The 23,324-nt window shown below is 47.1% G+C and overlaps 1 protein-coding gene and 1 long non-coding RNA gene across 2 annotated transcripts in view; one reads left to right on the forward strand and one right to left on the reverse strand.

Annotated features, from left to right (window-relative positions):
• Positions 1-23,324, forward strand: part of LOC141113873 (uncharacterized) — a 235,118-nt gene that overhangs the window by 11,526 nt on the left and 200,268 nt on the right. The window lies entirely within an intron of this gene.
• LOC141113871 (breast cancer anti-estrogen resistance protein 3 homolog) overlaps positions 1-23,324 on the reverse strand; it is a 47,246-nt gene that overhangs the window by 4,626 nt on the left and 19,296 nt on the right. The window contains exons 7-9 of the mRNA XM_073607205.1: positions 18,615-18,786; positions 16,929-17,034; positions 3,706-3,900 (exon numbers count right to left, since the gene is read on the reverse strand). Of these exons, the coding sequence (XP_073463306.1) occupies positions 3,706-3,900; positions 16,929-17,034; positions 18,615-18,786 (473 nt within the window). The remainder of the gene's footprint in view (positions 1-3,705; positions 3,901-16,928; positions 17,035-18,614; positions 18,787-23,324) is intronic.

Here is a 23,324-nt window from a genome sequence, read left to right on the forward strand (position 1 = left end):
TCTAGATACAGTGCCTCCAGGTGTCTTCTACTCTAGATACAGTGCCTCCAGGTGTCTTCTACTCTAGATACAGGGCCTCCAGGTGTCTTCTACTCTAGATACAGTGCCTCCAGGTGTCTTCTACTCTAGATACAGTGCCTCCAGGTGTCTTCTACTCTAGATACAGTGCCTCCAGGTGTCTTCTACTCTAGATACAGGGCCTCCAGGTGTCTTCTACTCTAGATACAGTGCCTCCAGGTGTCTTCTACTCTAGATACAGTGCCTCCAGGTGTCTTCTACTCTAGATACAGTGCCTCCAGGTGTCTTCTACTCTAGATACAGTGCTTCCAGGTGTCTTCTACTCTAGATACAGTGCTTCCAGGTGGGTTCTACTCTAGATACAGTGCTTCCAGGTGGGTTCTACTCTAGATACAGTGCTTCCAGGTGGGTTCTACTCTAGATACAGTGCTTCCAGGTGGGTTCTACTCTAGATACAGTGCTTCCAGGTGTCTTCTACTCTAGATACAGGGCCTCCAGGTGTGTTCTACTCTAGATACAGTGCCTTCAGGTGTGTTCTACTCTAAATACAGTGCTTCCAGGTGTGTTCTACTCTAGATACAGTGCCTCCAGGTGTCTTCTACTCTAGATACAGTGCCTCCAGGTGTCTTCTACTCTAGATACAGTGCCTCCAGGTGTCTTCTACTCTAGATACAGTGCCTCCAGGTGTCCTCTACTCTAGATACAGTGCCTCCAGGTGTCCTCTACTCTAGATACAGTGCCTCCAGTTGTGTTCTACTCTAGATACAGTGCTTTCCGGTGTGTTCTACTCTAAATACAGTGCTTCCAGATGAGTTCTACTCTAGATACAGTGCCTCCAGGTGTCTTCTACTCTAGATACAGTGCTTCCCGGTGTCTTCTACTCTAGATACAGTGCCTCCAGTTGTGTTCTACTCTAGATACAGTGCCTCCAGGTGGGTTCTACTCTAGATACAGTGCCTCCAGGTGGGTTCTACTCTAGATACAGTGCCTCCAGGTGGGTTCTACTCTAGATACAGTGCCTCCAGGTGGGTTCTACTCTAGATACAGTGCCTCCAGGTGGGTTCTACTCTAGATACAGTGCCTCCAGGTGTGTCCTACTCTAGATACAGTGCCTCCAGGTGTGTTCTACTCTAGATACAGTGCTTCCAGGTGTGTTCTACTCTAGATACAGTGCCTCCAGGTGTGTTCTACTCTAGATACAGTACCTCCAGGTGTGTTCTACTCTAAATACAGTGCCTCCAGGTGTGTTCTACTCTAGATACAGGGCCTCCAGGTGTGTTCTACTCTAGATACAGTGCTTCCAGGTGTGTTCTACTCTAGATACAGTGCCTCCAGGTGTGTTTTAATCTAGATACAGGGCCTCCAGGTGTGTTCTACTTTAGATACAGTGTCTCCAGGTGTGTTCTACTCTAGATACAGTGCCACAGGTGTGTTCTACTCTAGATACAGTGCCTGCAGGTGTGTTGTACTCTAGATACAGTGCCTCCAGGTGTGTTCTACTCTAGATACAGTGCCTCCATGTGTGTTCTACTCTAGATACAGGGCCTCCAGGTGTGTTCTCCTCTAGATACAGTGCCACAGGTGTGTTCTACTCTAGATACAGTGCCTCCAGGTGTGTTCTACTTTAGATACAGTGCCTCCAGGTGTGTTCTACTCTAGATACAGTGCCTCCAGGTGTGTTCTACTCTAGATACAGTGCCTCCAGGTGTGTTCTACTCTAGATACAGTGCCTCCAGGTGTGTGATTCTCAGGTCTGCTCATCTCTAGTTGATTTAATGATTCCAAAAAATTGCAGGGTACTCCAATCTGCGATCACTGACCAGCTTTTGTGGTTGCTCGCTCTGACCTGCCCCTCTCACCACACCATTGGCTCATTACTCTGATGGGCACCTTTATTATAATTGGTAGTGAGAGGTGAGATGTGTTGGTTCCAATGGAAGCTGGATGTCATGTGCAGCATGCAATTCAGAGATCCCAGGGTTGTTTAGAGATGGACAGACCCAATGTGTAGAAACAATGCAAACAATTGTTAGTACAGTGATACCTCGGTTTGCGAGTAACGCGGTATAGGAGTATTTGGCAAGACGAGCTATATTTTTAAAAAATCCTGACTTGATTTGTGAGCGCTGTCTCCCAAGAAGAGCAGGACTCAAGCCGTTGGTGTATATATTACCATATGTAGCCAGAGGTCCGGGGCCGCTGGTGGTTCCCAGCGCTTCCTGGAGAACTCGGAGACACTCCCAGCTGGGTGGGGCGGGAGTGTCTCTGAGTGCTGCGGAGCACCCGAAAGTGTTAACAGTTCCCGAGTGTCTCCGAGCATCACCAGTGCCCCTGCACCTCTGGCCACATACAGTACTGCATACACCAGCGCCCCCGCACCTCTGGCCACATACAGTACTGCATACACCAGCGTCCCCGCACCTCTGGCCACATACAGTACTGCATACACCAGCGTCCCCGCACCTCTGGCCACATATAGTACTGCATACATCAGCGCCCCCGCACCTCTGGCCACATACAGTACTGCATACACCAGCGCCCCCGCACCTCTGGTCACATACAGTACTGCATACACCAACGCCCCCGCACCTCTGGCCACATACAGTACTGCATACACCAGCGCCCCCTCACCTCTGGCCACATACAGTACTGTATACATCAGCGCCCCCGCACCTCTAGCCACATACAGTACTGCATACACCAGCGCCCCCGCACCTCTGGCCACATACAGTACTGTATACATCAGCGCCCCCACGCCTCTTGCCACATACAGTACTGTATACATCAGCGCCCCCACGCCTCTTGCCACATACAGTACTGCATGCACCAGCGCCCCCGCACCTCTGGCCACATACAGTACTGCATACACCAGCGCCCCCGCACCTCTGGCCACATACAGTACTGCATGCACCAGCGCCCCCGCACCTCTGGCCACATACAGTACTGCATGCACCAGCAGTGGTTGTGAAACGAATCCTCTGAGTTTCCATTATTTCTTATGGCGAAACTTGCTTTGATATACGAGCATTTTGGATTACAAGCATGCTTCTGGAACAAATTATGCTCGCAATCAAAGGTATTACTGTACTGTTTTCTTTTGCTACAGTCCCCCACACCCCTTTGATTTGATGTCAAGAGCCCCCCCCCACCATAAGAAGACAAGGGTCCCCCCACCATTCTTCATATGGCATGTGCTGCTGCCGGGAAGAAGCTAGGGCGGAACTGGGAAGCAGAAAGTGCAGGGTCTGGAGGAGGACCAGAGGAGGGCTGAAGTCAGTTGTCTGGAGTCTGTAGAATGCTGAGACCAGGAGGGGCAGAGACCAGCGGATGCTGTGATTGCATAGAGAGGTGCGGGATCTGAAGGAGGAGTTCTGTCCTCCTGTCTTCTGCTGAGATAGGGTGGGGGGAGCAGAGACGAGCCTCTCTGCGACTGCACGGAGAAGCGCAAATACTGGTGGAGGAGTTCTGTTCTCTCAAGACAAGGTGGGGGGGGGGGGGGCGGAGATGCAGGGGGTGCGGCTGCTGCAGGAGAGGTGCGAGGGTCACATGAAATGGCCTGGCGGACCGGATTCGGCCCGTGGGTCTTGTCTTTTGACACATTTGCTTTAGAGTGTCCCTGTGACACCACTAATTCTGAAACGCCGTCCTTCTCTTTGTCATCTACCAATCAGCTTATCATATTCTCACCTGCTAGTTTGTTCTCCGCATTATTTTGGTAAATCTTCTCATTAGCGGCGTATGCCCGCGCTGCTTGCAGTACCCGCAGGAGCCGCCCGCAGCTCTCCTCCACTGGGCCACCCCAGTCATCTTCTCCTTCCAAGGCCTTGAGAACTGGCAGGATGTATGGCACCACTATATTGGTTAATGATGGCAATGACAGGCCTGGTAAGGGGGACAGAAGAAAACGGTCTTATAAAACCTGAAATGGCATCGGAAAAAAACATTTTCTGTTTACAGAGTACGGAGATGTTTAAACCCCTCTCAGTTTTTTATTGTGCTGTTTGTACCTGCATGGGGAGGTTTACAAACCCTGTTTGTCTGGTGACCCCGGTCACCGCAACAGGAAATGACTAGAACATGTAGGGGGAATCTTCCACTTGGGACACCTCTCTGGTACAAGCTACACTATAGTGTCAAAAGTATTGAGACACCTGTCTTTACACACACATGAACTTTATTGACATCCTGGTCTTAGTCCGTAGGGTTCAATATTGAGTTGGCTCCGCCCTTTGCAACTATAAAAGCTTCAACTCTTCTGGGAAGGCCGTCCACAAGGTTTAGGAGTGTGTCTATGGGGATGTTTGACCATTCTTCCAGAAGGGCATTTGTGAGGTCAGGCACTGATGTTGGATGAGAAGGCCTGGCTCGCAGTCTTCGCTCTAATTCATCCCAAAGGTGTTCTGTCTGGTTCAGGTCAGGTGTGCAGGCCAGTCAAGTTCCTCCACACCAAACTCGCTCATCCATGTCTTTATGGACCTTGCTTTGTGCACTGGTGCGCAGTCATGCTGGAACAGGAAGGGGACATCCCCAAACTGCTCCCACAAAGTTGGGAGCATGAAATTGTCCAAAATGTCTTGGTATGCCGACGCCTTAAGAGTTCCCTTCACTAGAACTAAGGGGCCAATCCCAACCCCTGAAAAACAACCCCCAAACCATAATCCCCCCCTCCACCAAATGATTTGGACCAGTGCACAAAGCAAGGTCCATAAAGACATGGATGAGCAAGTTTGGGGTGGAGGAACTTGACTGGCCTGCACAGAGTCCTGACCTCAACCAGATAGAACACCTTTGGGATGAATTAATGCGGAGACTGCGAGCCAGGCCTTCTCGTCCAACATCAGTGCCTGACCTCACAAATGTTCTTCTGGAAGAATGGTCAAACATTCCCATAGACACACTCCTAAACCTTGTGGACGGCTTTCCCAGAAGAGTTTAAGCTGTTATAGCTGCAAAGGGCGGAGCCAACTCAATATTGAAACCCTACGGACTAAGACTGGGAGGCAAAGTTCATGTGTGTGTAAAGGCTGGTGTCCCAATACTTTTGGTAATATAGTGTACATTGAGCCCTGGTTCACACTGGTGCGACTTGACACGTCAAATCGGCGGCAATGTCACCGTCCTAATCAGTGCGACGCTGCATTTGCAGCACTGCACCGATTTCAAAAAGATGTTTCTGTACTACTTTTTTGCGATTTCGGGCTGCCATTTACATTGACATCTGTGCAGAAATCCACACAGATGTCTCTGAAATCGCGGCGGAAATCAGGACTGACATGCGGGAGTGAAATCGTGCGACTTCAGCTGATCTCGCACGCCTTCATTCCCACAGCTCCGTGTGAACCCGGGCTTAGGCCTTCGTCTACAAGATTGCATGCAGAAGGGCTTCCAGCTGCAGGTTGAGAATTATACAGACAGTACTTTTCATGTTAGACCATGCAAGCAAAAGTTACGGCAGGTACAGGAATAGTAGCTGACAAATATCGCGCAAATGTTAACCCCTTCCTGCCCCGCCGTATGCTCATAAGTAACTTGAGTAAGTATGAAAGAGCGACCGAAAACAGAGGATCCTTTCACTTGATGATGAGAGGATCGTCTGTTACTTGGCACTCCTTCATACTTGTGGTAGTACAAAGGTGGATTGTATTCTCTGCTGCCATTTATACTATATATAGATATCTATAGATATCTATATATATCTATAGATATATATAGATATCTATAGAGATATATATAGATAGATACATACATACACAAATTGCTCATGTGCCCCAGCACTGTGACATAGTTGTCATCAACAGCCCTGGGTCATAGGGTGAAGATCGGGAGCCAGTAGGATGGTCTCCTGATCATGTGATCACACAATTGAAAAGCCAATGAAATGCCTCAGCTAGGTTCAGGCATGAGGATGTCATAGACCTTCCATGGTAAGGGGTCAGTGAATATTGTGTTTTACCTGGAGATCTTAGTGTTGGGCATATTGATTTTTGCATTCTTTATTTTTGGCTATGGCAGCTTTTTTTTTTTCTTTTTATTGGACCCCATGCATCTTAATGGACGTACATTGTAAAACCACATTTTAAAAAAAAACAGACTTCCTCGATGGCTTCCCTAAACCTGAAAACATAAGTTGAATTAAAGTCTACACCAACCTTTCTCAACCTTTAAACCATAGGAACCCTTAAAATAGTTTTCAGGCCTCAGGGAACCCATGCCTAAAGCAAATCATTGGTGGTCCGTGAGAAAAACGCCTTTTATATTGGTGGTTATTAGGATCAATATTCCTTTCATTGGTGATCAGTGAGAAGAATGCCCCTTACATTGGTGATCAGTGGGAAGAATGTTCCTTACATTGGAGGTCAGTGAGAAGAATGCTCCTTACATTGGTGATCAGTGAGAAGAATGTCCCTTACATTGGTGATCAGTGAGAAGAATGTTCCTTACATTGGTGATCAGTGAGAAGAATGTTCCTTACATTGGTGATCAGTGAGAAGAATGTCCCTTACATTGGTGATCAGTGAGAAGAATGTTCCTTACATTGGTGATCAGTGAGAAGAATGTCCCTTACATTGGTGATCAGTGAGAAGAATGTTCCTTACATTGGTGATCAGTGAGAAGAATGTTCCTTACATTGGTGATCAGTGAGAAGAATGTTCCTTACATTGGTGATCAGTGAGAAGAATGTTCCTTACATTGGTGATCAGTGAGAAGAATGTCCCTTACATTGGTGATCAGTGAGAAGAATGTTCCTTACATTGGAGGTCAGTGAGAAGAATGCTCCTTACATTGGTGATCAGTGAGAAGAATGCTCCTTACATTGGTGATCAGTGGGAAGAATGTTCCTTACATTGGTGATCAGTGAGAAGAATGTTCCTTACATTGGTGATCAGTGAGAAGAATGTTCCTTACATTGGTGATCAGTGGGAAGAATGTTCCTTACATTGGTGATCAGTGAGAAGAATGTTCCTTACATTGGTGATCAGTGGGAAGAATGTTCCTTACATTGGTGATCAGTGGGAAGAATGATCCTTACATTGGTGATCAGTGGGAAGAATGTTCCTTACATTGGTGATCAGTGGGAAGAATGTTCCTTACATTGGTGATCAGTGAGAAGAATGTTCCTTACATTGGTGATCAGTGAGAAGAATGTTCCTTACATTGGTGATCAGTGAGAAGAATGCTCCTTACATTGGTGATCAGTGAGAAGAATGTCCCTTACATTGCTGATCAGTGAGAAGAATGTTCCTTACATTGGAGGTCAGTGGGAAGAATGTCCCTTACATTGGTGATCAGTGAGAAGAATGTTCCTTACATTGGTGATCAGTGGGAAGAATGTTCCTTACATTGGTGATCAGTGGGAAGAATGTTCCTTACATTGGTGGTCAGTGAGAAGAATTTTCCTTACATTGGTGGTCAGTGAGAAGAATTTTCCTTACATTGGAGGTCAATGGAAAGAATTCCCCCTCTTCCTTACAGTGGTGGTCCGTGAGAAAAACGCCTTTTATATTGGTGGTTATTAGGATCAATATTCCTTTCATTGGTGATCAGTGGGAAGAATGTTCCTTACATTGGTGATCAGTGAGAAGAATGTTCCTTTCATTGATGGTCAGTGGGAAGGAGAAGGAGGACACACCCAAGGAGCTCTCTGAGAACCAGCCTTTTTTTCAAGCCTGGGCCTTGCCTGTTAGCTTGGCCCAGGAACAATGCCTGATCCTGGGGGAGGCCCAGGGAGGGATCCCCCTGATGACATGGGGCCTAGTGAGGAGGAGGTGGAGGATCTGACTGTGGGTCCAGGCCCTGGTATGGATGCGAGTATCTTCAGACAGAAGATTGTTGATCGCTTTAGGGAAATTGGAAGGGCTGAAGAGAAACTTCAAGTTTTGAAAACTAACCATAAGAACTTCAAAGCCAAATACTTCCAGGCCTGGAGTAGAAATCGCACAGCCATGAAGCCTGAGTTACAGGAATATGAGGAAAAAGTAAAGCAGCAAACTTTATTGTTGGAAAAATTAAAAGCCAGAAGTGGAGCTTTTAAAGAAAAATTTGAGAATGAGAAGAGATTTGCCAGCCAGTCGTCAGTAAGTCGCATGGATCAGCAGCCTCAGGTTATGGATGACCCAGGTCCATCTGCCTCTGCACCTCTCCCCCCATGTAAGGCCTTGGAATCGCCAGCGGCAACCAGCCAGGGGGTTGAGAGTGAGCATGGCACCCTGACCTTCATCCGGCGGATGGAGTCACCCCTGAGAGCAGACAAGTTTGCCATTTCTGGTGATCCATCAGAAATCCCTGAGGATGAGAGGAAAGATAAACCAGGGAATGAAGATGGACCTGCACCAAACACCCTGAACATGGATGTTTCTACTCCTGCATTTGCTGAGACCAGTAGTTCCTCTATCAAGTTTGCTGCATGTGTTTCACACAGTAAGGCTGACACCAGCAAAGAGATTGCCTCACCTGAGCCTCTCTGTGTTCCAGCAGAGCTGATTGATGGTGATGGGGGAGGGGATCAGCACATTGCACCATGTGCAGTGGAAGCCATGGAGGTGTCAGACCAGCCTGCTGAAAGTCCTGTCCTGATGGAGGAGAACAGGCCAGCTGAAGATTCCACCAGCACAGCAGTGGGAACTGACACTGTTGGGAAGACTGCAGGAACTGTGAATATACCAGCAAGTATTAAGAATGACAGTAATGATAAAACTATGAATGTGGGTGGTGGTGAAGGGGTTAATACTGCTGGGAAAAATAAAAATGACATTGCTCTCCCTGCTCAGCAGAGGAAAGACTCAGCGATTGTGCAGACCAAATCTGTACAATCGATATCTGCCAGAAATGTGACAGACGGTTCAAAGCACACAAATGCTTCTTCTGCTGGGAGAAATGTGGGCAGTTATGCGTCCGTTCTGGGGAGTCGCACCAAAGAGGGTGGAGGGAATTTTAGTGGTCACAATTTGGGGGGGCTTGGTGGTGGGATGGTTGGTGGGTACAGGAGGAGGAATGTGGTTCAATTGAAGTGGGAGGGGGAGGGGACCCCACCAGTAAGGGGGAGGGTGGCTGAGTTGGTTCTGGAAATGGGGTTTAAAGCATCAGATATCTTTGCTTTGATTTGCCCAGTGGGGAGTTATGAATTTGATTTGTCCTTTGTAAAACCTGAGGGTTTGGATTTATTTTGGGAGCGATATAGGAGGTGCAAGGGCCTTCCGCAGTGGAGTGGTTTGGTGCCAAAGGTGATTTCCAGGCAGCCTCTGATAAAGTCGGTGACGATCCTGGTGCGTAACGAATCCATACCAGAGGCTGATTTGATAGTATGGCTACGCCGATATGGTGAGGTCCTCGCTCCACTGCGGAAGGTCCTTGATGAGCATGGGATATGGACAGGGGCCTGGACAGTCTCACTAAAATTGGGGGTGCTTGGAAATGTAGTTCAACACCTTCCCTGTTCAGCTTTTCTGGGGAGAGATAGGCTGACTATTTTTTACCAGGGTCAGCCTAAAGTCTGTAATAAATGTGGAGACAAAGGCCATTTTGCATCTACCTGTACCCGTAAGAAATGCTCACTGTGCCAGGATCTGGACCATTTGGCTAAGGATTGTACTGAAATTCGGTGCAATTTGTGCCAAAAGCTGGGTCATCCTTATAGTCAGTGCCCGGAGGCATTACATAACTTGCCAGGATTGGAGGCTGAGTTGCAGAGACTTGATAAGGAGGATGAGGCCGCTAAAACTGTTATTGCCCCTCCTGTTTCTGTTATATCTGTTCCAGATTCTGTTTCCCCTAGTAATGTGGTCCCTGAGTCTGTCCCTCCTGTTTCTGTTACATCTGTTGTTTCGGATTCTGTTTCCCCTAGTAATGTGGTCCCTGAGTCTGTCCCTCCTGTGTCTGTTACATCTGTTGTTTCGGATTCTGTTTCACCTAGTAATGTGGTCCCTGAGTCTGTCCCCCATGTGGTGGTCCCTAATCCTACTGTACGTAGATCCTCCAGACTGGCAGAAGCTGCTGGGGGGGCAGGTTTGGCGGATCTTCCCACTCGGCCTCCAGTCCCTGTCCCTCAGCGGCACAAACGTGGTCAGGGGAATGTGGGGGTGCAGGATGGGGGTGGGGCTGATAGAAGGGTGTCCATATCCTATGTCTCACCCTCTGTTGAGGGGGATTCGGATGATGAGGGGTGGGAGAAGTTTAGGAGGAAGAAAAAGAAGAAGAAGAGGAAGACAAGTAAAGTGGTCATTTCTTCCTCAGGGTCGGACCCAGGAGGGGTTTCTCTTGGTAATACCTTTTCAGTTTTGTCAGGTGATGATATGTCTGATATATCTTTCTCTTTATCATCCATGGATGAGGGGGAGTCACGTAGTCTGAAGAGAGCTGTTTCTGGTGATGAGAGTGTGGCAAAGGTTAAGAAACGACTACCCCAATCATCCTGATGGCAGTTCCCACTCCGATAAAGGTGGCGACCATTAATGTCGCCAGCATTAAATCTGCAAGAGCTCGTGATATTGCCTTATTTTTGCTTAGCGAGTTTGATGCCGAGATTTTATTTTTGCAAGAGACCTGGCTCAATACTTTGGCCGATGTCCATCTAGCAAAAAGGGAGTGGAGATGCGGTCCCTCCTTTTGGTCTCTTGCGGCTGAGCCCTGCAGCGGAGTTGCGGTCCTTTTTAAAACCGATATGGTAACATGCCGGCGGGTAATTGAGGTAGAAATGGGGAGATGCATGGTCTTGGACGTCTCTGTTAGGGGGCAGGACCTGCGCCTGATCAATATCTATGGACCGCAGTCAAAATGGGGCAGGAAATGCCTCCTCACAGAGATCAAGCCCTTCCTTTTTACGTCCCAGCAGGTTGTCTTTGGAGGTGATTTTAACACCATAATTAGGCCTGAAGACAGGAGAGGCTCCATAGACAGGCTGGGTTACGATAGCGTTTTTCTTAGAGATATGGTAAGACAAGCAGGCCTGGTAGATGTGCATATTAAGCACTGCCCTGGCAGCACGGGATTCACATTTCAGAGAGGGAATAGTCAGAGTAGGATAGATAGGTTTTTTTTTAAAGGAGAACTCTGCTTTCTCGGCTCCTGAGTTGAGGGCGGTGGAGTTCTCTGACCACTGTATGCTGTCTGTGACTCTGAATGCCTCGGACACTCCACCCAGGGGAAGGGGTACCTGGAAACTGAATTCGGCTCTCCTGGAAGATGTAGAGGTAAGACAATCCTTTGAGGATTTTTTTCAGGCACAGGTTTCTATTCTGGACTTTTGCAGCAGTAAGTCAGAGTGGTGGGAGCTTGTGAAACAAAGGACAATTGGACTTTTCAAGGCCATAAGTAAGAAGAAGCAGCTTGGTATGTACATTGCCTACCAGCATTTGCGGAGGAAGCTTGATCGTCTTGTCTCGTATAGAGGAGATCCAGGGGAGATCTCTGAGGTGAAGTTTCTTCTTAGGAAGTGTCAATACGACCGGCATGCCTCCTTGGTTCTGGAGAGGGATTATGGAAAATATCACTCGCCTGATCCTTACCAGAACTGTAAGCAAGGCATAGCAGTTAAGACGGTCATAGGCCTGAGGGATAGTACGGGTTCCCTGGTGAAGTCCAGATCAGGGATCCTGGAGATCTTCAGGTCATATTATGCAGACCTTCTGGGAAGAAAGGACCTTTGTCGGGACAGGATGGAAAGCTTTCTGGATTCTACTCCAGGATTGGGAAATGGTACATTGCCTTTGATGGATTTGACAGAACCAATTTCAGTGGATGAGGTAGTTCATGCTATAGAGAAGCTGGCTACCAAAAAATCGCCTGGGCCAGATGGGTTGACAGCTGAATTCTACAAGTGTTTTAAGTCCATTCTGGCTCCCTTTTTAGCAGAGGTTTATAACAGCTGTCTAGAAGAGGGTTCGCTCCCTCCCTCCATGAGGCAATCCGCTGTGATTCTTCTGTCAAAAGGTAAAGACCCCTCAATGATTGAGAACTGGCGCCCCATCAGTCTTCTTAATGTTGATAGAAAGATCCTGGCGAAGATTCTTTTTTGGCGCTTGTCGTCAGTAGCAGGCGATTTGTTGTCCAGTCATCAGCACTGCTCGGTCCAAGGTAGAAGTACCTTTTCAGCGGTTTTAGCTGTCCGGGAGGCTTTGGAACGATGCAGGGCTGCTGGATGGAGAAAGTACTTGCTGGCATTGGATCAGGCGAAGGCTTTTGATAGAGTCAATCACGAGTACCTGTATTTGCTACTTGGTAGATACGGCCTGCAGGGGAGGTTTATAGATTGGCTGAAGACATTATATAGAGGGGCTGAGAGCTTCCCACTGGTTAATGGTTGGGTTGGACGGCCTTTTGAGGTTAGCTCTGGTGTGCGCCAGGGATGTCCTCTGAGCCCCCTGTTATATGTATTCGCAATCGACCCCTTCATAAGAAGGCTAGAGAGTGGATCTTTGTGTGGGGTGCCTTTGGGCATTGCTGGTGTGCCGCCTCTGAAGGTCGTGGCCTATGCCGATGATGTGTCTGTTATTGTCTCTGGGACAGAGGAGGCGCAGGAGGTGGTCTCTATGATAGAGCAGTACACGGAGGCTTCTGGTTCTAAAGTCAACCATGAAAAGAGTGAAGTTTTCTGGATGGGTGAGGAGGGTGAAAGCTTCGAACTTCCGGATGCCTTCCCAGAGCCCCAGCAGGAAATTAAAGTGTTGGGCATCAAATTTGGTCCTGGTGACTATGGTCTTTGAAATTGGGAAAGCAGGTTGGTGTGTGCCAATGCCAAAGTAGCAAGCTGGAAGAAATGGAAGCTTTCCTTGAGAGAGAGGGTTGACTTGATCAAAACGTACCTGGTCCCAATCTTTTTGTATGTCAGCTTCGTCTGTATCTTGCCAGCATCTCTCTATGCAAGGGTGTACAGCTGTTTTTTCCAACTGTTATGGGGAAGTAGGCTGAACCTGATCAAACGCAATGTAACTTACCTGTCTAGGCGGGAGGGTGGCCTAGGAATGGTCAACCCAATAGTTTTCTTTTCTCTGCTCTTTTTAAAGTACAATCTTGGTAACATGCTAGCAGAAAACCCGCCGGGATGGGTGGGCATTTTTCAGTCTTGTTTTAGGCCTTTTCTGCGATGCTGGGAAGATGGCGGGCCAGTGAAAAGTCTGAGAGTCCGACATGGCAAGCTCCCGGCTTATGTTGCCCCGTGTCTGAAAATACTTCGGCAGTGGCAGGTGACAGTGGAGGATATCAAGTCCCTCCCCAGGAAGCTTCTGGAGAAGAGGATTTTGAGCTCTGCTTTCAGTGTGTCACTGGCCTTAAGGGATTGCCCAGGCTCTGTAATGAGGGAAGGGTTGCGTTTAATCAATTTAGAAAGAATCCCCTTGAAATTTAGGGATCAAGCCTGGCTCGCTTTCCATGGAAGGCTCTATGTCAGAGGGAACTTGAAGCATCGCCCTGTGGATGATCGGGATTGTCCTAGAGCGGAGTGTGTTGGTAAAGTGGAGTCTATGGACCACTTTTTGCTGCAGTGTCCCTTTAACATAGAGGTGTATAAAAGGGTGGGGAGGGCTCTAGGCATCCCCTTTTTCTATCGCATGAGTTATGCGGAGTGGGTGTACGGGGCATTCCCGACTTGCTGGGATTTTGATTTGGATACACTGTTTTTAGTTAGTATAGTTGTCCGTTACTTCACATGGAATGCACGGTGCCAGATTACCCTGCGGAAAAAAGTCCTCTCTGTTGAGGTGGTGGTGCACGATATTCTGGGTGAGGTTGGGAAAATTCGGGGTCTTGAGAGGGGCAGGGAGCCTCGGGCAGTCTGGAAAAAGGCGTGGAGGAATATCAGACCTGCCTTTGGTGAACTGCCCATCTCTGGGTGAGGTGCTCCTTTTCTTTTTCTGTTTCTTTCACTCCCTTAGCTTTTGTTGGTTAGTATCTTCTTTTTGAAGAAGGGCTGCATGCATAATGGGTGCGGGTTTGTTTCTTGACCTCACAGTTTGGATGTCTGGTGTATTGGTGTGAGTTGTAGTGAGATTATCCCCAATAATGACATGTTCATGATGAGTTTTGTTTTTGCTGTAAAGTCATTTTTTGTTTGAGAGCAGATTTGCTATATTTATTTTCATTTATGTATATTATATATAGTGATTTTATGCTTATTGATTGCAAGACTTTTAATAAAGAAAAATTGGGAAGAATGTCCCTTACATTGGTGATCAGTGAGAAGAATGCTCCTTACATTGGTGGTCAGTGAGAAGAATTTTCCTTACATTGGTGATCAGTGAGAAGAATGTTCCATACATTGGAAGTCAATGGAAAGAATTCCCCCTCTTCCTTACAGTGGTGGTCCGTGAGAAAAACGCCTTTTATATTGGTGGTTATTAGGATCAATGTTCCTTACATTGGTGATCAGTGAGAAGAATGTTCCTTACATTGGTGATCAGTGAGAAGAATGTTCCTTACATTGGTGATCAGTGAGAAGAATGTTCCTTACATTGGTGATCAGTGAGAAGAATGTCCCTTACATTGGTGGTCAGTGGGAAGAATGTTCCTTACATTGGTGATCAGTGAGAAGAATGTCCCTTACATTGGTGGTCAGTGGGAAGAATGTTCCTTACATTGGTGGTCAGTGGGAAGAATGTTCCTTACATTGGTGGTCAGTGGGAAGAATGTTCCTTACATTGGTGATCAGTGAGAAGAATGTTCCTTACATTGGTGATCAGTGAGAAGAATGTCCCTTACATTGGTGGTCAGTGGGAAGAATGTTCCTTACATTGGTGATCAGTGAGAAGAATGTCCCTTACATTGGTGATCAGTGAGAAGAATGTCCCTTACATTGGTGATCAGTGAGAAGAATGTTCCTTACATTGGTGATCAGTGAGAAGAATGTCCCTTACATTGGTGGTCAGTGGGAAGAATGTTCCTTACATTGGTGATCAGTGAGAAGAATGTTCCTTACATTGGTGATCAGTGAGAAGAATGTTCCTTACATTGGAGGTCAGTGGGAAGAATGTCCCTTACATTGGTGATCAGTGAGAAGAATGCTCCTTACATTGGAGGTCAGTGAGAAGAATTTTCCTTACATTGGTGGTCAGTGAGAAGAATTTTCCTTACATTGGTGATCAGTGAGAAGAATGTTCCATACATTGGAGGTCAATGGAAAGAATTCCCTCTCTTCCTTACAGTGGTGGTCTGTGAGAAAAACGCCTTTTATATTGGTGGTTATTAGGATCAATATTCCTTTCATTGGTGATCAGTGAGCAGAATGCTCCTTACATTGGAGGTCAGTGAGAAGAATGTTCCTTACATTGGTGATCAGTGAGAAGAATGTCCCTTACATTGGTGGTCAGTGGGAAGAATGTTCCTTACATTGGTGATCAGTGAGAAGAATGTTCCTTACATTGGTGATCAGTGAGAAGAATGTTCCTTACATTGGTGATCAGTGGGAAGAATGTCCCTTACATTGGTGGTCAGTGGGAAGAATGTTCCTTACATTGGTGATCAGTGAGAAGAATGTTCCTTACATTGGTGATCAGTGAGAAGAATGTTCCTTACATTGGTGGTCAGTGGGAAGAATGTTCCTTACATTGGTGGTCAGTGGGAAGAATGTTCCTTACATTGGTGATCAGTGGGAAGAATGTTCCTTACATTGGTGATCAGTGAGAAGAATGTCCCTTACATTGGTGATCAGTGAGAAGAATGTCCCTTACATTGGTGATCAGTGAGAAGAATGTCCCTTACATTGGTGATCAGTGAGAAGAATGTCCCTTACATTGGTGATCAGTGGGAAGAATGTCCCTTACATTGGTGGTCAGTGGGAAGAATGTTCCTTACATTGGTGATCAGTGAGAAGAATGTCCCTTACATTGGTGATCAGTGAGAAGAATGTTCCTTACATTGGAGGTCAGTGGGAAGAATGTCCCTTACATTGGTGATCAGTGGGAAGAATGCTCCTTACATTGGAGGTCAGTGAGAAGAATGTTCCTTACATTGGTGATCAGTGAGAAGAATGTTCCTTACATTGGAGGTCAGTGGGAAGAATGTCCCTTACATTGGTGATCAGTGAGAAGAATGCTCCTTACACTGGTTTTTAGTGGGAAGAATGTTCCTTACATTGGTGATCAGTGAGAAGAATGTTCCTTCCATTGGTGATCAGTGAGAAGAATGTTCCTTACATTGGTGATCAGTGAGAAGAATGTTCCTTACATTGGTGATCAGTAGAAGAATGTTCCTTACATTGGTGATCAGTGAGAAGAATGTTCCTTACATTGGTGATCAGTGAGAAGAATGTTCCTTACATTGGTGATCAGTGAGAAGAATGCCCCTTACATTGGTGATCAGTGAGAAGAATTTTCCTTACATTGGTGGTCAGTGAGAAGAATTTTCCTTACATTGGAGGTCAATGGAAAGAATTCCCCCTCTTCCTTACAGTGGTGGTCAGAGTGCCAATCATATAGTCAGCTAAAAAGATTATTGATGTTATGCTGCTGGCTCTGTCAAGTGGCGTTGGCCCCGGAACTATGAAGAACCATCAGATGGAAAGCCAATCCTCCAGAGCTCAAGGAACCCCCTGCCAATCTTTGGAGAAACCCCATGGAACCCTGGTTGATAATGGCTACTCTATACAGTAATTTTTTTTGCACATTCAGTTGTTCATGGGCATCATAACTCTTCCTCTTTGACAAATCTTTTAAAGTAGGGAAATTAGCTTTAATGTTACCTTTGTAGGTATTTATTACCTAAGTGGCTCTCATAGAGAAAGCTCATATATCGCTGCTGAGTTATTTATAGCTGTCTATGGAATGTTTGCATTCCGTGTACTTTTCACACAAACACAACACAGCTGATAAATAATGTATTGATCGTGCTGTCAGATTTATAAGGGAAGGTGGCATTGGGTGTGAAGGTCACAGAGGGTATGAGGACAATTCTAAAGTTTATGTCGTAGGAGAAAGATAACTTACATTCCTCCATTTCCCGTAAGGCCGGTTTCAGCTGTTTGTGGAAAGCGATGGCGCTGTCGGTGTGCGTTTGTCGGAGCGATTGCCATGTTTGTTCCAGGCGGGCAACCTGGAATAAAAATGTAGCGGTCTCAGAGATTGCTTCTGATAGGTGGATAAGCACAAGAAGCCTATTCTTGCCTTAAACAGCTTAATGCTTGGCCAAAAAATTGTTCCTTTTTACTATCCCAGAAACTTGGGTTGTATGGAAAAATTTGAAACTTGGTGAATAGATTATATTCTATTTTAATATTCTTCCATCATAAAATTGTGTTTCCAGTATACCCAATCTCTTAAAATTGTGTTTCCAGTATACCCTCTCCACCTAAACGGGTGTTCCAGCACAGGGCTGATGTTAGAAACCACGGGGCTCCATACAGACAACCTGACACAGGGAACCCCATACAGACAACCTGACACGGGGCCCCACACGGACAACCTGACACAGGGAACCCCATACAGACAACCTGACACGGGGCCCCACACAGACAACCTGACACGGGGCCCCACACAGACAACCTGACACAGGGCCCCATACAGACAACCTGACACGGGGCCCCATACAGACAACCTGACACGGGGCCCCACACGGACAACCTGACACGGGGCCCCACACGGACAACCTGACATGGGGAACCCCATACAGACAACTTGACACAAGGCTCCATACAAACAACCTGACACGAGGCCCCACACGGACAACCTGACACGGGGAACCCCATACAGACAACCTGACTCGGGGCCCCACACGGACAACCTGACACGGGGAACCCCATACAGACAACCTGACTCGGGGCCCCACACGGACAACCTGACACGGGGCCCCACACGGACATTCTGACACGGGGCTCCATACGGTCAACCTGACGATTCTTCAGTTATGAATGAACACAGTGAGTGATCGGTACAGATCATTCATTGTGTTAATTTAGGAAAGGAAGGGGCTGGTAAATATGAAGGATCCTGTTGTGTGCTTGCAGCTGCCGATGGGAAGAAGAGGAGGGAAGCCAGCAGCGCTGCGGAGGTAGGGGGAGCACACAGGGAGAAATGTATGGTTCAAAGGGAGGTTGACCGACATGGGTGGCAATCACTGGAACCAATCCCCTGTATGGCTCTCTGCAGCAGCTGAAAGCCAACAGGTGGTAGAGGAGGGGAAGCCTGCTTTCAGCTGCTGCAGAGAGCCATACAGGGGATTGGTTCCAGTAAGTGCCCCCCTGCCACACCGATTACCCTCCCTGCCCACATCTGAGTCACTCTGCTGCCTGGGCACCCCTGCCAACCTGGGCACCATACAGGAGGACTGGTGTTACCCCTTTATTTATGGCCCTGTCCCAGCATACCCTCTCCCTTAATCATTGTGTTCCCAGCAGCTCCTTCCTCTTAAAAACAGTTTTCCCAGTGTCCCCCGTGTCTTTAAAATTGTGTTCCCAGCATCCCCTCTCTCTCTTAAACAAAATATGTTCCTAATGTCCTCTCTTCCTTAAAAATTGTGTCCCCACCATCCCTTCGCCCTTAAAAATTGGGTTCCCAACATCCCCTGTCTCTTTAAAATTATATTCCCAGCATCCTTTCCCACCCTAAAATTATGTTCTCAGCATCCCCTCCCCCTTAAAAAAAATGGGGTTCCCAACATCTGGGCCTCGTCCTTACCTGGGGCATCGTCAGGGCCTTCATAACAGCAGAAAAGCCAAAAAGATCTCCAGCAAAGTCCTTCAACTCCATGGCTAGATGGATAATACGGTGCAGGGTGTGCGCTCTCTCGGTCACCGCTCCGGTGCAGCCCAGGACATCCACAGCTATCCCCAGAGAGAGCAGGTGGTGCCTAGGGACGGGGGGAGAAGGTAGAATAAACATTCACATTCTACATACCCGGTACTCTTGATTTTGACCATTTGCGCTATATAAAGGTTTTACTCCCGCTGACAACCAAGCCTGAGACATTGTTACTCCTACTAACATTGGGTCATTTTCTACCCCTGCTGGCTACAGTCCGGCCCTCCTAAAGTCCAATGCCCAGTCCGGCCCTCCTAAAGTCCAATGCCCAGTCCGGCCCTCCTAAAGTCCAATGCCCAGTCCGGCCCTCCTAAAGTCCAATGCCCAGTCCGGCCCTCCTAAAGTCCAATGCCCAGTCCGGCCCTCCTAAAGTCCAATGCCCAGTCCGGCCCTCCTAAAGTCCAATGCCCAGTCCGGCCCTCCTAAAGTCCAATGCCCAGTCCGGCCCTCCTAAAGTCCAATGACCAGTCCGGCCCTCCTAAAGTCCAATGACCAGTCCGGCCCTCCTAAAGTCCAATGACCAGTCCGGCCCTCCTAAAGTCCAATGACCAGTCCGGCCCTCCTAATGTCCAATGCCCAGTCTGACCTTCCTAAAATACAATGCCCAGTCCAGCCCTCTTAAAGTCCAATGCCCAGTCCGGCCCTCCTAAAGTCCAATGCCCAGTCCGGCCCTCCTAAAGTCCAATGCCCAGTCCGGCCCTCCTAAAGTCCAATGACCAGTCCGGCCCTCCTAAAGTCCAATGACCAGTCCGGCCCTCCTAATGTCCAATGCCCAGTCCGACCTTCCTAAAATCCAATGCCCAGTCCGGCCCTCTTAAAGTCCAATGCCCAGTCCGGCCCTCCTAACGTCCAATGCCCAGTCCGGCCCTCCTAAAGTCCAATGCCCAGTCCGGCCCTCCTAAAGTCCAATGCCCAGTCCGGCCCTCCTAAAGTCCAATGCCCAGTCCGGCCCTCCTAAAGTCCAATGCCTGGTACACATGATGAGATTATCGGACGAATGATCGTTTTTTTTTTTTTTTGCATGCTATTTTCAGATCGAACCTGAAGAGTTTACTAAAGTCATGAAAATACGACAGAATAAAAATTCAGAAGTGATATCATGTGTTGTAATGTATTTGTATTGCATTTTCGAATGACAACTGTACTGATTAAACGAAAAAAAAAATAATGTCCAATCACAGCTGATCACATGCAAACAAGGAAATGCCAGTTATTGGCTCTACTCTTCTCACACTGACAGCGGGTGAGGAGAGGCGAGCAGATCAGCGGCATTTCCTCACAGGGGAGATCTGCACAGATAATCAGTGCAGACCCAGCAGTGATTCCGATCTGTACCCATCAGTGATGCCAGTCAGTGCCGCCTATCAGTGCTGCATATTAGTGCCTCCTCATCAGTGCCCATCAGTGCAGCCTCATCAGCACGAAAAATTACTTTTTTATAAAATTTTCTGATAGATACTAAGAAAAACTTTTTTTTTTTTTTTCATTTTTTTGTAGTTTTTTTTTAGCAAAAAAGAAAAAAAAGCGATTAAATACCACCAAAAGAAAGCTCTATTGTGGGAAAAAAAAAATATAAAAATTTCATATGGGTACAGCGTTGCATGACCGCGCAATTTTAAGTCATTTACAGTGTGACCGCGCTTAACCGCTTAAGGACCGGAAGATTTTCCTGCTCAATGACCAGGCCATTTTTTTTGCGATTCGGCACTGCGTCGCTTTAACTGACAATTGTGCGGTCGTGCGGCGTTGCACCCAAACAAAATTGACGTCCTTTTTTTCCCACAAATAGAGCTTTCTTTTGGTGGTATTTGATCGCCTCTGCGGTTTTTATTGTTTGCACTATAAACAAAAAAAAAAGCGACAATTCTGAAAAAAACGCATTTTTTTTAAAGTTTTTGCTATAATAAATATCACCCCAAAATATATAAAAAAAACCTATTTTTTTCCTCAGTTTAGGCCGATATGTATTCTTCTACATATTTTTTGATAAAACAATCGCAATAAGCGTATATTGATTGGTTTGCGCAAAAATTTATAACGTCTACAAAATAGGGGATAGTTTTATGGCATTTTTATTTATTTATTTTTTTACTAGTAATGGTGGCGATCTGCGATTTTTAGTGGTACTGCAACATTACGGCGGACACATCAGACACTTTTTGACACATTTTTGGGACCATTGACATTTATAGAGCGATCAGTGCTATAACAATGCACTGATTACTGTGTAAATGTCACTGGCAGGGAAGGGGTAACACTAGGGGGCGATCAAGGGGTTAACTGTGTTCCCTAGGGAGTGATTCTAACTGTGAGGGGGATGGGACTGACCAGAGGAGGAGCCAGATCGCTGTTCCTACTTAGTAGGAACACACGATCTGTCTCTGTTCCCCTGACAGAACCGGGATTTGGGTGTTTACACACCCAAATCCCCCATATTGGCTCTCGTGCCCGCGATCGCGGATGGCCTGGCAGTGATCGCGCCCGCCAGCTAGGCGCATCAGGTCCCCCACCGTGCAGCGGGAGCATGCGCCTGCTATGGGTCTTAAAGTGGACAACGTACCCATACGGGGGTTTCGCGGGAACATGCCACTTTGCTGACATATATCGGCATGAGCCGGTCGGCAAGTGGTTAAAACTGAAAATTGGCCTGGGCAGGAACAGGGTAAAAGTGTCCGATATTGAAGTGGTTAATGACATCCCAGTCTTAGTCTGTAGGGTTCAATATTGAGTTGGCTCCGCCCTTTGCAGCTATAACAGCTTCAACTCTTCTGGGAAGGCCGTCCACAAGGTTTACGAGGGTGTCTATGGGAATGTTTGACCATTATTCCAGAAGAGCATTTGTGAGGTCAGGCATTGATGTTGGACAAGAAGGCCTGGCTTGCAGTCTCGGCTCAATTTCATCCCAAAGGTGTTCTATCAGGTGGAGGTCAGGACTCTGTGCAGGCCAGTCAAGTTCCTCCACCCCAAACTCGCTCCTCCATGTCTTTATGGACCTTGCTTTGTGCACTGGTGAGCAGTCATGTTGGAGCATCTGGTCTATATCATTTGGTGGAGGGGGGATTATGGTGTGGGGTTGTTTTTCAGGGGTTGGACTTGGCCCCTTAGTTCCAGTGAAGGGAACTCTTAAGGCGTCAGCATACCAAAACATTTTGGACAATTTCATGCTCCCAACTTTGTGGGAACAGTTTGGGGACGGCCCCTTCCTGTTCCAACATGACTGCACACCAGAGCACAAAGCAAGGTCCATAAAGACATGGATGAGCGAGTTTGGAGTGGAGGAAGTTGACTAGCCTGCACAGAGTCCTGAATGTCCACAAGGTTTAGGAGTGTGTCTATGGGAATGTTTGACCATTCTTCCAGAGGAGCATTTGTGAGGTCAGGCATTGATGTTGGACGAGAAGGCCTGGCTTGCAGTCTCGGCTCAAATTCATCCCAAAGGTGTTCTATCAGGTGGAGGTCAGGCCAGTCAAGTTCCTCCACCCCAAACTCGCTCATCCATGTCTTTATGGACCTTGCTTTGGCCTTCTCGTCCAACATCAGTGCCTGACCTCACAAATGCTCTTCTGGAAGAATGGTCAAACCTTCCCATAGACACTCCTAAACCTTGTGGACGGCCTTCCCAGAAGAGTTGAAGCTGTTATAGCTGCAAAGGGCGGAGCCAACTCAATATTGAACCCTACGGACTAAGACTGGGATGTTATTAAATTTCATGTGTGTGTAAAGGCAGACGTCCCAATACTTATGGTAATATAGTGTATAGGTGTGTTGGGGAACTGATTGTAATCAGACTGATAAAATGATAGAAATTAGAATGAATTTTAATAGATCCTTTACATTTCTAACTGATCGATCGTTCTTTTGATCAATGTTTTCAAAATGTGGGAACAATACTTTGATTGGGGTCGATTTGCTAAAACTGGAGACCCTGGTGCCGCTGTGCACGGTAGCCAATCGGCGTCTAACTTCGGCTTGTTCAATTAAGCTTTGACAAAAAAAAAAAAAAAAAAAAAAAACCTGAATGCTGATTGGCTACCATACACAGCTGCGCCAGATTTCGCACCCTCCAGTTTTGGTAGATGAGCTCCATTGTGTTGCATTGTACGATATTCATATCCATGGTCGATCGCTTGTTTCCAATCTCTCGTATCGATCCCCATTTGCTTTGTGTACGGTTGCCCAGCTTTTCGGGTTTTCCGTACACTTTAAGGCTGGGGGGGGGGGGGGGGGGGGGGGGCGGGGAACCTAAATTCTCAGTACAGATCCCTGTTTGTACAATTTCGGTAGGAAATTACAAGGCGATGGCATTCCACATTGGCCCGTATTCTTTGTTGTGTTTAGTTGCTCCGGTTACAGTAAAAGCCGGTTAACAATAGTCCACTGATCTGCAACCCTTCACTGCCAGGAAGAGCATTTCATATCTCTCTGGGAAACCTTTCATAACAGCTGTGGAAGCTGCAGTGCCAAAGACACACATTTCCCGCACAGCCCTCTATAAAAGTACAACTAAAAGCAAAACTTTTTTTTTGGATAGCAATTGTCAGTTAAAGTAACGCAAAAAAAAAAATGGCCTGGTCATGAAAGGGGGGT

This window comes from Aquarana catesbeiana, linkage group LG12 (genome assembly GCF_042186555.1).
Source record: "Aquarana catesbeiana isolate 2022-GZ linkage group LG12, ASM4218655v1, whole genome shotgun sequence".
NCBI lineage: Eukaryota > Metazoa > Chordata > Amphibia > Anura > Ranidae > Aquarana > Aquarana catesbeiana.